Source organism: Pseudorca crassidens, chromosome 1 (assembly GCF_039906515.1).
Source record: "Pseudorca crassidens isolate mPseCra1 chromosome 1, mPseCra1.hap1, whole genome shotgun sequence".
NCBI lineage: Eukaryota > Metazoa > Chordata > Mammalia > Artiodactyla > Delphinidae > Pseudorca > Pseudorca crassidens.
This window is the reverse complement of record NC_090296.1, coordinates 11,698,342-11,711,770: the sequence shown is the minus strand read 5'-3', so window position 1 is coordinate 11,711,770 and position 13,429 is coordinate 11,698,342. Positions and strand designations below refer to the sequence as shown.

At 35.5% G+C, this 13,429-nt stretch overlaps 1 protein-coding gene across 9 annotated transcripts in view; it reads left to right on the top strand.

Moving 5' to 3' along the window:
- The window catches only part of UNC79 (unc-79 homolog, NALCN channel complex subunit), a 248,943-nt gene that overhangs the window by 82,614 nt on the left and 152,900 nt on the right, over nt 1-13,429 (top strand). For all 9 annotated transcript variants that reach the window (XM_067727070.1, XM_067727065.1, XM_067727087.1 and 6 more), the window contains exon 8: nt 8,243-8,307. In XM_067727070.1, coding sequence (XP_067583171.1) covers nt 8,243-8,307 — 65 coding nt within the window. The remainder of the gene's footprint in view (nt 1-8,242; nt 8,308-13,429) is intronic.

Below are 13,429 nucleotides of genomic sequence, written 5' to 3'. Positions count from 1 at the left end.
GGAAATTTCACATTAATGAAATTTTAAATTATTGCTGTGTTCAAATTGTCTTGGTTTATTCCTCAGGAACACCTGTAATTCATAGGTCATGTTTTCATTTTCTGTGCTGTGTAGCTGTTAATAGCCACTATTTTCCATACATTTATCTTTTTCTCTGTATTCTTAGTTTTTCAGGTTGGTTTACTCTATAACTTACTTGACTTTTTCCCCAAATCAGCTCTATTTATTGCACTGAATGAGGGTCTCTAATTTTGCTATCTAATTTTTAGTTTAATTACGTTTATCATGTCTCTTACCTAACTCTATTTTTATCTCATTCTGTTAGTGTCCTATGTCACCCTGAATTTCTGTGACTGTCTACTCCTGTTTTTATAGAGGTCTTATGTTCTTGCTTCATGTTGCAGATCCCACACACTTTCCTAAAATCTTTTGATTCATTGACTAGATAATTTTCAGACAAATGTTTTCTCTCAGGTTTCAGTATACTATTTCATTTCCTTTGATGTATACATTTGGTTGGTCCTTCATTTTTTTAAAAAATCAATTTTATTGAGATATAATTTTCATGCAATAAAATGACCCATTTTAAGCATAGTTTGATAATTTTTGACAAGTGTATACACTAATGTAACCAAAGCTGTAATCAACATACAGGACATTTCCATCACCCCACAAATATCTCCTAGTTTTATTTTCAGTCCATCCACCATAGGCAACCACTGATCTGCTTTTTGTCATTATAGACTAGTTTTGCCTGTCCTAGGATTTCATATGAATGGAATCGTATAGAATGTACTATTTTTGTGTCTGCTTATTTCACTCAGCATAATGTTTTTAAAATTTATCCATGTTGGTATATAAGTAGTTCACTTTTTAAAATGTTGAGTAGTAATGCATTGTATGGCTATATCAGTTTATCCATTCACTTCTTGATGAACATTTTACCTATTATGAGTAAAGCTATAAACATTCATATAAAAGTGTTTTTATGAAGATATACATTTATTTATTTTGATAAATAACTGGCAATGAAAATGCTGGATTATATGGTAAGTGTATTTTATAAGAAATGTCCAAACACTTCTTCAAAAGTGGTTGTACCATCTTATACTCCCTCCAGAAGTATATGAGAGTTCTAGCTCTATATTATTATCAACACTTGGGATTGTTGGTCTTTTAATGTTAGACATTCTGATGGCCAAGTAGTAATATCACGTTGTTGTTTAGTTTGCATTTCTCTGATGACTAATGCTAATGAACATCTTTACAGGTGCTTTTATATATATATATATATATATATATATATATACACACACACACACATATATTTTTGAAGTTCTCAATGAAATCTTTTGTTCATTTTTAAATTGGGTTGCTTGTCTATTATATGTTTAAAATAGAAGACTTTTTTCAGATATATGTATTGTGAATATGTTCTTTTAATCAGGGGATTTCCTTTTCAGGTATTTCAAAGAGCAAAATTTTCAAATTTTGGTAAATTTCAGTGTATCGATCCTTTTTCTTTTATGGTTCTTTCTTTTATGGTTCTTTCCTCTCCCCTAAGGTTATAAGGAAATTCTCCTAAGGTTGTAAGGAAATTCTCCTGTGTATTATTCTAGAAGTTTATAGTTTAAGCTTTTACATTTAAGTATATGATCCATTTGGAATTAATTTTTGTATATGGTGGGACGTAAGGGTTGACTTTTTCCCATAAGGATATCCGATTGTTCCAGTTCAATTTGTTGAAAAAATTACTCTTTCCACATTGAATTACCTGGACTGTTTTGTTGAAAACCAATTGACCACATATGTGTGGATCAGTTTCTAGACCCCATATTCTATTTCATTGTCTGTCCTCTCACCAGTATCACACTATCTTGATTACTATAGTTTTATAGTAAATCTCGAAATTATGTAGTGTAAATCCTCCAGATTTGTTCCTTTTCAAAATTGTTTGACTATTTTTAGGACCTTCGCATTTTCATAGAAATGTTACTATCAGCTTGTCAGTTTCTACAAAACAGTCTGATTGCATTTTGACTGGGATTACATTGAATATGTAGTTTAATCTGTAGTTTAATTGACCTCCTGAGAAAAGACTCAATATTGAGTCTTCTGATCCATAAACGTGGCATTTCTAGCCATTTATTTAGGTCGTATTTAATTTCTGTCAACAATATTTGCTAGTTTTCAGTGTACAGGTCCTGTAGATATTTTGTTAAAGGTATTCCTAAATATTTTATTGGTTTGGGTGCTATTATAAGTAGTGTTTTAAAATGTAATATTCTACTTGTTTATTGACATTATTTATATAGATATAATCGATTTTTGTATTTTGACTTTTATATCCTTGAACCTTCCTAAATTCACTTATTAATTTTTGTAGCTTATTTGTAAGTTTATTAAGATTTTCTGTATATATGATTATGCTTTCTTGAAAATAAAGATAATTAAACTTTTTTTTCTTCTAATTTGTATGTCTGTCTGCCTGCCTACCTGCCTGCCTGCCTCCCTCTCTCTCTCTCCCTCCTTCCATTTCTTTCTTCCCTTCTTCCTTTCTCCTTTTCTTCTCTCATTGCACTGGCTCGTAACTCCAGTTCAGTGTTGAATAGAAGTGCTGAGAGTGGATATCATTGTTTTTTTCCTTCATCTGTAGGGGGAAAGTGTTCAGATATTCACCATTAGACATGATGTTAGCTGTAGGATTTTCACAGATGCTTTTTATCATATTGAGGAAGTCCTCATCTATTCATAGTTTGCTGAGAGTTTTTATCATGAGTGAATGTCTATTTTGGTCAAATGTGTTTTCTCCTATTAGATGATCATATGACTTCCCCCCTTAATTCTGTTAATAAGGTGAATTACATTGATTTACTTTGCAGTGTTAAACCAACCTTGCATTCCTGGGATAAATTCCACATTGTTGGCTATATTATATTGCCAGATTCGATTTGCTAATTTTTGGTTAAGTGATTCTGGTCCTGCATTTATGAGGGATATTGATTTAGTTTTCTTTTATTATAATGTTTTCATCTGGTTTTGTTTATAGAGTAATGCTGGCTTCATAAAATGAGTTGGAAAGTGTTTCCTCCTCTTCTATTTTCTGAAAGAATTTATGTAAGATTTGTATTATTTATCCCTTTAATAATTAATAGTGAATCCATCTGGTAAATCCATCTGGCCTTGGGGCTTTCTTTGTGGGAAGGTTTTACATTATGAATTCAATTTAACAGTTATGGGGCATTGAACTGTCTACTTTTAATTGAGTTGAATTTTGTAATTGTGTAACCAAGTTTTTTGATGAATGTGGGCATTTTATCCAACTTGTCCAATTTATTGGCATGTCTGCAGTATCTGCAGTGATGTCCTACCTTTCATTCCTGATATTGATAATTTACTTCTTCTCTATTTTTTTATTCATCAGGCTACCTAGGGGCTTATCAATTTTGTTGAACTTTCCAAAAAAACCCAGCATTTGGTTTTATGACTTTTTCTGTTGGTTTTCTGTTTTCAATTTTATTGATATCTGCTTCTATCTTTATTATTTTCTTCCTTCTACTAATATTTAATCTAATTTTTTCTTTTTCTATCTTATTAAGTAGAAGCATGAATCATTTATTTTGGACCTTTAAAATTTTCCAAAATAAGAATTTAAAGCTATAAATTTCCCTTTAAGCATTCCTTTAGTTGCATCCTACAAATTTGATATGCTGTGGTTTCATTGTATTTCAGAACAGAATATTTTATAATATTCCTTGTGATTTCTTCTTTGATTTGTGGATTGAGTAGAAGTGTATTTTTTTAAATGTACAAATATTTGGTGATTTTCCGGGTATATTTTTGTTATTTATTTCTAGTTTAATCCTATTGTGGTCAGAGAACATACTTTATTCTACCACTCCATCTAAATTTTTGGAGCTTACTTTATGAATGTGAATATTGTCTCAGGAAATGTTACCTAGACACTGTGTCTGTTCCACAGTGATTGAGTAGAGAATTCTATAGTTATCAATTAAGTCAAGTTGTTGAGAATGTTGTTCAAGTCTTCTATTTTTATTGATTTTTTTTGTCTGCTTGTTTTATCAATTACTGAGAGAGGATTGTTCAAATTTACAACACTAATTATAGACTTATTTCTCCTTTTAGTTCTGTTAGTTTTGCTTCATGTAAATTGAAACTCTATCTTTAGATACACACATATTTATGACTGTTATGTTATCTTGATGAATTGACATTTTCATCAGTGTGAAACATCCTCCTTTGTTCCCGGTAATATTCTTTGTCCTGGAGTCTACTTGTCTGAATTTATATAGACACTCCAGCTTTCCTATGACTAGCATTTAAATGGTGTATATTTATCATGCTCAGAACTCTTTATGCCTTTGTGTAGGCCCTAGCATCCATCTGGTATCATTTTCCTTCAGCCTGAAGACCTTCCTTTAGCTTTTCTTGTAGTGGAACTCAGGTGGCAATGAATTCTCTTATCTTGTGTTTGCCTTCAAAGAGTCTTTATTTCATATTCATTTTTGAAGGATATTTTCACTGGGTCTAGAATTATAGGTTGACAGTTTTTTTCTTTCAGCCTATTAAAGATGTTGTTCCATTGTCTTCTGGCTTGCATTGTTTCTGACGAGAAACCAGTGATCATTCTTATCTTTGACCCCCTGTAAGTAATGTCTTTTTTTCCCTGGTTGTTTTTAAGATATTTCTCTTTATCATTGGTTTTCATCAATTTGATTATAATGAGTGTTGGTGTTATTTTCTTTGCTTTTATTTTGCCTAAGATTCATTGAGCTTCTTGGACCTGTGGGTTTACAGTTTTCATCAAACTTGAGAAAATTTGGCCATTGCTTCTTCAAAGTTTTGCCTCCATCCCCACCCCCACAACCTTGCTTCTTCTGGGCTTTTAACCACAGGTATATTGCCTGATGCTTTCCCACAGCTTACTGAAGCTCTATTTATTTTTCTTCCAGTACCTCAGTTTGGGTAGGATCTGTTGTTACATCTCTGAATTCACTGATCGTTTCTTCTGCATTGTCTAATCTTCCTTTAAGCCCATTCCGAGAATTTTTAATTTTTGATATTGTATTTTTAATTTTTAGAAATTCCATTTGGTTTTTTATTATGTCCTGCATCTCTGTCCTCATTGTGTTCATGTTTTACTTTGAATATGTTTATAATAGCTGTCTTAAAGTCTTTGTTTGCTAATTACCTCATCTCTGTAGTTTCTGGGTTTGTTTATATTGGCCAATTTTTTCTTCCTAATTGTGGGTAATATTTTCTTGCATAATATTTTCTTCCCCTTTCAAATATCAAGTAATTTTTGACTGGACTTCATGAACATTACATTATTGAGTGTCTGGATTTTGCTGCCTTCCATTACAGTGCATTGAAGTTTGTTTTGGCAGCCAGCTTACTGGTGGATCAGCTTGACCCTTTCAAGCCTTGTTCTTAATATTTTCTTAGGGTGAACCTGGACTAGCCATTTCCCTAATGTTAGTTTAGCCCAACTACTAAGGTGTGACCTCCTAGAGTCTCAATTGAATATCGCAGGTTTTCACTGAGTTCCCTCCACTCTGGCCGGTTGAAGCTCAAATATCTCTCAGCCCTGTATGAGATGTAGGAATTATTAAGCTTACAGATCCCCCGTAGTTTTCTCTAAGCAGCTTAATGGAGTTTTGCCTTACACATGCTCAGCTTAGTGTAAAGCCAAAGACCCAAAAGGATTCCTACTCAGATATCTGGAGCTCTTTCTTTGCGTAGATCCCTCGTCTTTGGTACTCTACCCAGCAAGTTTAAGCCGCTTTGCCTTTCTAAATTCTTTTTTTGTCCCCTCAACTCAATGAAACCACCCTACTGTGCTTATCTTTCTACCTCTAGGACCAAGACCTGGAACTTGCTTCCAGGAAGAGACCAAGGGTAATTGTAGGATTCATTTCATTGTTTCTTCTTTCAAAGGTCATTGTCCTGTACTACCTGTAGTCAGGTTTCTTAAAACAGTTGTTTCATGTATTTTTTAGTTTTCTAGTTATTTACGGTAAGAGGGCGAGTCTAATACAAGTTACTCTGTCATTGTTGGAAGCAGAATTCTTGTCTGCCATGTTTATGCTATATTTTTGTTTTTATTTTCAAATAAAGGGAGGTCTGTCATAAAAATATTTGCCATATGGTAAGGTATGTAGATTGTCCTTGTATCAGAATCAACTGTGTTGCTTTTCCCAGTTACAGATACCTGGGCTTTGAGGTTCCAGGCATCATATTTTAAAAACCTTTACAGATGATTTGTGATACAAAACAAAAGCCAATAATCACTGGTCTAGTAAGCTTAAATCTAGTGTGACTTTGGTGAACTCAAAGGAGGTATTCTACAACCTGTGCTTAAGTTAGTGACACCCTGTAAAAATAGAATAAAGAGAGGAGTAGGACCTCCTAGATATCCCCACCATCCACATATAAAGCATTAATTTCTGGCAGAGCAGGAGTTTTTGGAACTCTGATCAAGTGCTGTGGCCATTTCACGTTCTAATTTGTTTGTACCTGTGCCATAACAGTTGTTATGTAGTTTAAATATTACTTTTGTCTTAAAATGTCATGAACTTTTTCTTAATATTTATAAAGTGATCTCATAATACATGGATTCTCATAATACATGGATTCAGAGATGGTTAGCAGATTTCATCTTGTATGCCAACTCTGTTTTGATTAGTGGTGACTTCCTGGAGCTCAGTGTTGAGAAAGATTTTAAGGCCAGTTCTAGACTCAGCAGGAAAGAATGCTCTTATCTGTCATGAGTTTGGGATTGGAGGAATGGGGTACACGTTCCATGTATTTGCAACTTCTGTACTGGTTGAAGGCACTCTTTTTTCTCTAGATTTCTCTAATTACACAAGAAAACTTGTTGCTACTGTATCTTGACTTTTCCACATGTAGGAAACAAATATGGAATGTCTTTATTTAAATTATTTCTTCATTCATCCATTCCTTACTTACTCATTTCCTCTTTCTTTCTCTCAAAAGATATAATCAATATGATATTGTGTTATTATAGTAGTTCTAGTCTGTACTTCTTTTTAAATAAATAGACCCATTGTGTATTTTTTTTAAGGTCACTGGTTCTGTTGACCATATTTTCTTGAATTCCAAATCAGACACATAGTCTTATTCCTGGTCTAACAATAGCATAGAAGAATTGAAGTTGGGACACTCTTAGAAAATTTTACAAAATGTTCAGAGCACAACTTAGGCTCAGATCATTAATAACAAATATTTTTGGATTATAATTAGACATGTAACTAAGAATATCTTCTCATCTGCAGATTTTTATATATTAGGCCAACCATGGTCCTATAGGATTAGAATATGGCGATTTAGAAAAATGTCCTACTTTCAAACATAAAATCCTATTGCATTTTTTTTTATGGTGGAATATTGTTAGCTAAGTGCCTTGGGCTACAGAATCATCTGGATGATGAGAAGTAATTGTAATTCTCTTTCTGATCTGTCTCAGATCACTTGGTTCTTGTCCTCATTCTGTGTGTATACTGTGTTGAGGAGTTGGGTATTAGCAAACTAGCAGAGGTTTAGACTGTGACTAATGTGTGAGAGGGACGCATTTTGTTTGGGCAAGAAACTCATCTTTTCAGTCTCCACATTTAATGGGGATGGGTGGGAAATGGAATGGTGGAGGTTGCCTTACTACTCATTTCAATTATTATTAATCTGAAACACTTCCTGGTGCCAAAAATCTAGGATGTTTAGCATAGTATAGTATAGTGAAAAGAGCACAGTTTTGAGAACCAAGAGATATATGTTCTAGTCGTAGCTTTTCATTTACTAACTCTGTGACCATAGCAAACTACTTAACCTTTTAAATTTTAACTTACACATAAAATGAGGTTAATAATCTACTGTATCTGTCGCACAGGGTTGTTGGGAGGATCAAGTGAAAACACAGATGTAAAAGCTTCTAAGAATTTAGTAATGGTATATCATTGTGAAATAATATTATGGTATTGGTATGCCACCTTATATTAGCTTCTCTCTCCCCATAGGAAAATGGATGGGGTTGTGATATCTTTGCTTAATTTAAAAATACTTCATAGACTGAAAAAAAAATAATTATTTTAGGAAACCTTCTGATGATGGTTCTATTTAAGGAAAACTAGTGAAGTATCTGCTGTGTTTTTCCTAGGGCATGAATAATTCAGTGAGAAATACTCATCAGCTATGCTTTGCTTTACAGCTTGGAACCCCATCCACTGCCAGCACACTGAATGCCACAACGCAATTAACAAACCAGCTGTGAAGGTACTGTTTGATTAGACATGGTGCTGTATTATATTGTCAGTGGTCAAATTATCAGGAGCAAATTGCTGAATGAAATGGAGATTGCATCCTTCTCTGTAAAGCAGAATCCTGTACTCTGTGGTCATCTCAAATGACTGTTCTCTACTTGGATCTGACTGTACTCTGGTGGATTGGTTCAAGACAGAGCAATGAATAGTGATATCTGCAGATTTGACTCTGAGTTCATAGCCAAGTGCTGTGGAGAACTGCGCTAATTATCAGAATAATTCTGGTGAAACACTTACATAGTCCTTGACTGATTTCTGTCTGGGCTAATAAACTCAGGGGAATGTACTTTGGCCCTGTTTTCATGTGTTTGCTACAAGTTATGAGTGGTCTAGTGTGTGACTATGTGAATTCAAGAGTCGTAGGACAAAAACAGATAAAATTGTTAAGTCTTAGCTCAGATCACAGATGTGACTTAATTGAAATGACTGAGAGGTAGTTGGACAGCAAGCACATGGAAAATTACAAAAGAGGTAAGGGAACAGTGGTTTAGAGAGGTCAAGTCACTCTCCTAAGGTCACGCAGACAGAACTAGGTACCTTGACTCTCAGCCTTATTCTTTTCCTACCACATCTAATTGGTTCTGTCCTGTTATAATCCTGAATCTTTGAAGTAGAAAATTAAGAAAAATAATTACACCACTTAACAAAATTACTTTTGGTATATTTGTCGGATACAACACTTGGCTGGAGAGACCTGTGTCTGGATTTACAAGGGTTAATTTTTAAATTCTGAGGAGTGGGAGTTAGGTCAAGTGATTAGAGTTCAAGTTGCTTTTTAGAACCTATTGTCAAGGAAGTTTGCCTCTCTTGTTCTATAGAGAGGTAGATTGTAAAGATTATCAAATAATAGAAAAATAATACTCTAATTTTTAGAAACAGAGTAGAAGAGGTAAAATGAGGTATAAAAAATATAAATATAAATGGAACCCAAAAGAACTCTAAATGGAATAAAACATGTATTTCATATACCAAAAGTGGCACAGGAGTGCCAATTATCACATTGTCATCTAGATATATCTTACCAACAAAGGACATCCTTATATTATTATGCTTGATCTCTGCTTTTGATTAAAGTAAATTGAATGAATTTATGCTGAGAAAGAGCAGGTGAGGGTAACCCACCAATGGAAGCTTAGTCCTCTCCCATTCTACGATGTGTACTCTTCCTCTGAACTTCCATAAACATTTGGGGTTCAAAGGTACTTTTCTTTGGTGTGAGGACATTTTGAGCTAAACACAAGTGAGTTCATATAGTATTCAGCTTAATTCTTCACAGTGGTGAGACTTTCACAATTCCCGTAGTTTCTATATCTGTCCTTTCCTCTTTCTGCCTAAGTTACAGTGCCCTCTTTTCGTTCACCCAGACATCAACAGAAAGGAGGTACTGAAAATCTGTTTAAGTTTTCCAGTTATTTTTTCCTTGATTTTATGTCAGACTGCATTCTCGGGTGTCCTCTGACTTCCTGATTAGTAATGGTTTTTGGCTTCCTTCCCGCAGAAGTCATCATGAATTAGAAATTCTCCCTCTCTTTAGGCAAACAGCCCAGTCTACTCCTCTGGCCTGGCCTCACTTTTCTCACAGGCCATTCCCTATAGCCAGTCCTCCAGGATAAGCCAAACCATCCCACTTTCTGTCATTTTTTAATTGAGGTAAAATTCACATAACATAAAACTAACCATTTTAGAGTGGACAGTTCAGTGGCATTTATCACAGTCACAATGTTGTACAACCACTACCTCTATCTAGTTCCTAAACGTTTTTCTCACCCCCCCAAATTTTACTTTCTCAATCCCAGTTTTCTTAAAGGGCTTCCTTTTACATTTTCACTCTATGCTTCCCAGAAAGGGAATATTCTTGTTGTCATTTCCTGTGCAGAGGCTGTTTTTGCATGACCACCGGTCTGGCTCAGGGTTATTCTTTCTTTACAATATGAGCACTCCACAAACCCACAGAGATATGATCATATGACATGTAAATCAAGGGTACCCAACATCCAGATGCTTACAGAATAATGTTAAATGAAAAAGAAATTATGAAGTGTACAGTATGATGCAAATGTAGTTTAAAAATCACATATATGAATTTTATATTCATCTTCATAATGAACACCAACCAGTAATTCTCATCAAAATATTACCAGTGATTGCATTGAGATGGAGGGTTAATGAGTTATTTAAATTTTCTTCTTTCCTTTTCTTCATTATCTGAAGCCTTTACCTTGGGCATGTATTATATTTATAGATAGAAAATAACTATTTTTAAATGTAACAGTCAGATGTGAACATATTAATGTGGATGTAAACTGACCTGTTCAGTGCGGAACAGGATTGACACTCCTAGCCACAAATCTGAAGGGTCATGTTAATTCATTTAACATGTCAGAGGTCAACTAGCTAACCTCTAATGACTCTTTACAGTTCTAACATCCTAGGAGTTTTTACTTTGGAATGGAATGAAAAAATATCTTTACCTGACAGAGGTATCAATGACTCATTAGAAATGAGAGTAAAGTACCTATGCTGAAGAAGAGGTCTACATGGAGTGCATGGGAAAAACTCAGGGAAAATGGATTTATTTTCACAAAAAGCCTAATATCTCCATAATGTGAGTTATACCTCTAGGCAGTAATGAACCAAACTTGGGTCTGCTCGCCTGTGTGCAGTAAAGCCAGTCTACTGATACCGGCTGGTGGTGAAGGAAAGCACAGCATTTATTGTAAGGCGCCATACAAGTAGTCTGGGACGGCTAGTGCTGAAAACACCGTGACTCTCTGGTGGGTTTCAGCAAAGCATTTATAAAGGCCAGGTGGGGGTAGGGGGTAGGGGTCGCAGGGTCTGTGATCAGCTCGTGCACAGTTCTCCAATTAGTTGATGGTGAGGTAACACGGTGATGTCACAGGGGTTAACATTATCAGTCCTTAGGTGCCAGTAGGTCTGGGGGCTACAAAGTGCTTGTGATCATGAAGTAGTTAATTTCTTCCATTTAGTGGTGGTTTTAGAATCTGTAAAACAACTCGGGAAATGTTCATCAGATACTGTTATATAACTAGGTATTTCGGAGAGGAGCTACAGCAGAGGATATGGGGGAAGGGTCTGTCTCGGGAAGGCCCCATAAGGTCCAAAGTACTTTTAAGGCAAGAGCCAAAAGTTATGATAGGATCCTAAAATGAAAGTATGTTGGAAATTATAGTTCATTATATCCCACTCTGTTTTTTGGTTTTACTTGGTCCTATTTGAAAATCACTTTATGAAATACTTGAATCCCAGATAATTAGCTAACACAGGAGTCAGCAAACTATGGCTGCAGTTAAATATGGCCTGCTGCCTGTTTTTGCAAGTAAAGTTTTATTGGAACACAGCTGTGCTCTTTTGCTTACGTATTGTCTCTGGCTGCTTTTATGCTACAACAGCAGAGCTGAGTAGTTGTGACAGAGAACTTATGCCCCACGAAGCCTGAAATATTTACTTCCTGGCCATTTACAGAAAGTTTGCCAATCCCTGATTTAACACACCACAAAGAAGTTATTCACTGTATCAAAGGAAGCATGAAAGTTACCTAAGGAAAATTTTCACACTGGGCCTTTAGCACCAGGGAATATATAATTTACAGATTTTGATGGTATAATTATTTAAGTTTAGGAATTCTAACTCTTACTTCCCCAACCATTGAAACTCCTAAGGGTTTTAACTTTAAATGACAGGCTGCTTGGGTCATAAGTTCAGTTCATTTATCCCCTTCAAATCATTAAAAAAAAAAAAAGCCTAAAGAAAAGGCAGAGTGAAGTTCTAGAAGAATTTGTGTACTAGGCATGTTAACTGCATACTCAGCTGTAGCATAGATTGATTACTTCTTGAAGGGCAGGAACAGAATTCAAAATGACTTTGAGACTTCCCTGGTGACGCAGTGGTTAAGAATCCACCTGCCAATGCAGGAGACGCAGGTTTGAGCCCTGGTCCAGGAAGATCCCACATGCCATGGAGCAACTAAGCCCGTGTGCCACAACTACTGAGCCTGAGCTATAAAGCCTGTGAGCCACAACTGCTGAGCCAGTGCTCCACAACTATTGAAGCCTGTGTGCCTAGAGCCTGTGCTCTGCAATAAGATAAGCCACTGCAATGAGAAGGCCGTGCACCGCAACGAAAAGTAGCCCCCACTCACCGTAACTAGAAAAGCCTGCGTGCAGCAACAAAGACCCAATGCAGCCAAAAATAAAATAAATAAATGTTTATTTTTAAAAAAAGGACAACTTTGGTGGGACTTCCCTGGTGACGCAGTGGTTAAGAATCCACCTGCCAATGCAGGGAACACGGGTTCGAGCCCTGGTCCAGGAAGATCCCACATGCTGCAGAGCAACTAAGCCCATGCGCCACAACTACTGAGCCTGTGCTCTAGAGCCCACGAGCCACAACTACTGAGCCCACATGCCACAACTACTGAAGCCTGCGCACCTAGAGCCCATGCTCCACAACAAGAGAAGCCACTGCTATGAGAAGCCCGAGCACCACAACGAAGAGTAACCCCTGCTCGCCACAACTAGAGAAAGCCCGAGCGCAGCAACGAAGACCAGCACAGCCAAAAAAAAAAAAAAAAGAGTTCAGTAAGTCATAGACATTTAAACCAATGCAAAGTACAAAATTCAGTTTTTACTAGTCATTGAATGTTTTGTCCATTTGATTTAAAACATCCAGATACTTGAAATATCCTAATGATCAATTTAAGATTAATACTTTAATCTCTGTACTTACACTAATGAAAATAGGCATAAATAACTCAAAATTGAACAGAGCACTACAGGGTTAAACAAACTACAGTTCATATGTGGAAGAAAAAAAACTACCTGAAGTTGAAAGTTGGATATATAGAACTTATTCCAGAGTAAGAAAAGTGAATCACTCAATGTTAGATTTAATGCTAAGTTTTCTGAATGAGGTCTATCTTGAGAAGCAAAATTCTCTACTGCCAGCATTTCGGTAACAGTTATGATTTTTAAATCTTAATAATACATTTTCCTTTTCCCAAAGAGAGATTACTGTGTTTACTGAATTAAAGAAGGAGTTACTATATGAGTAATACA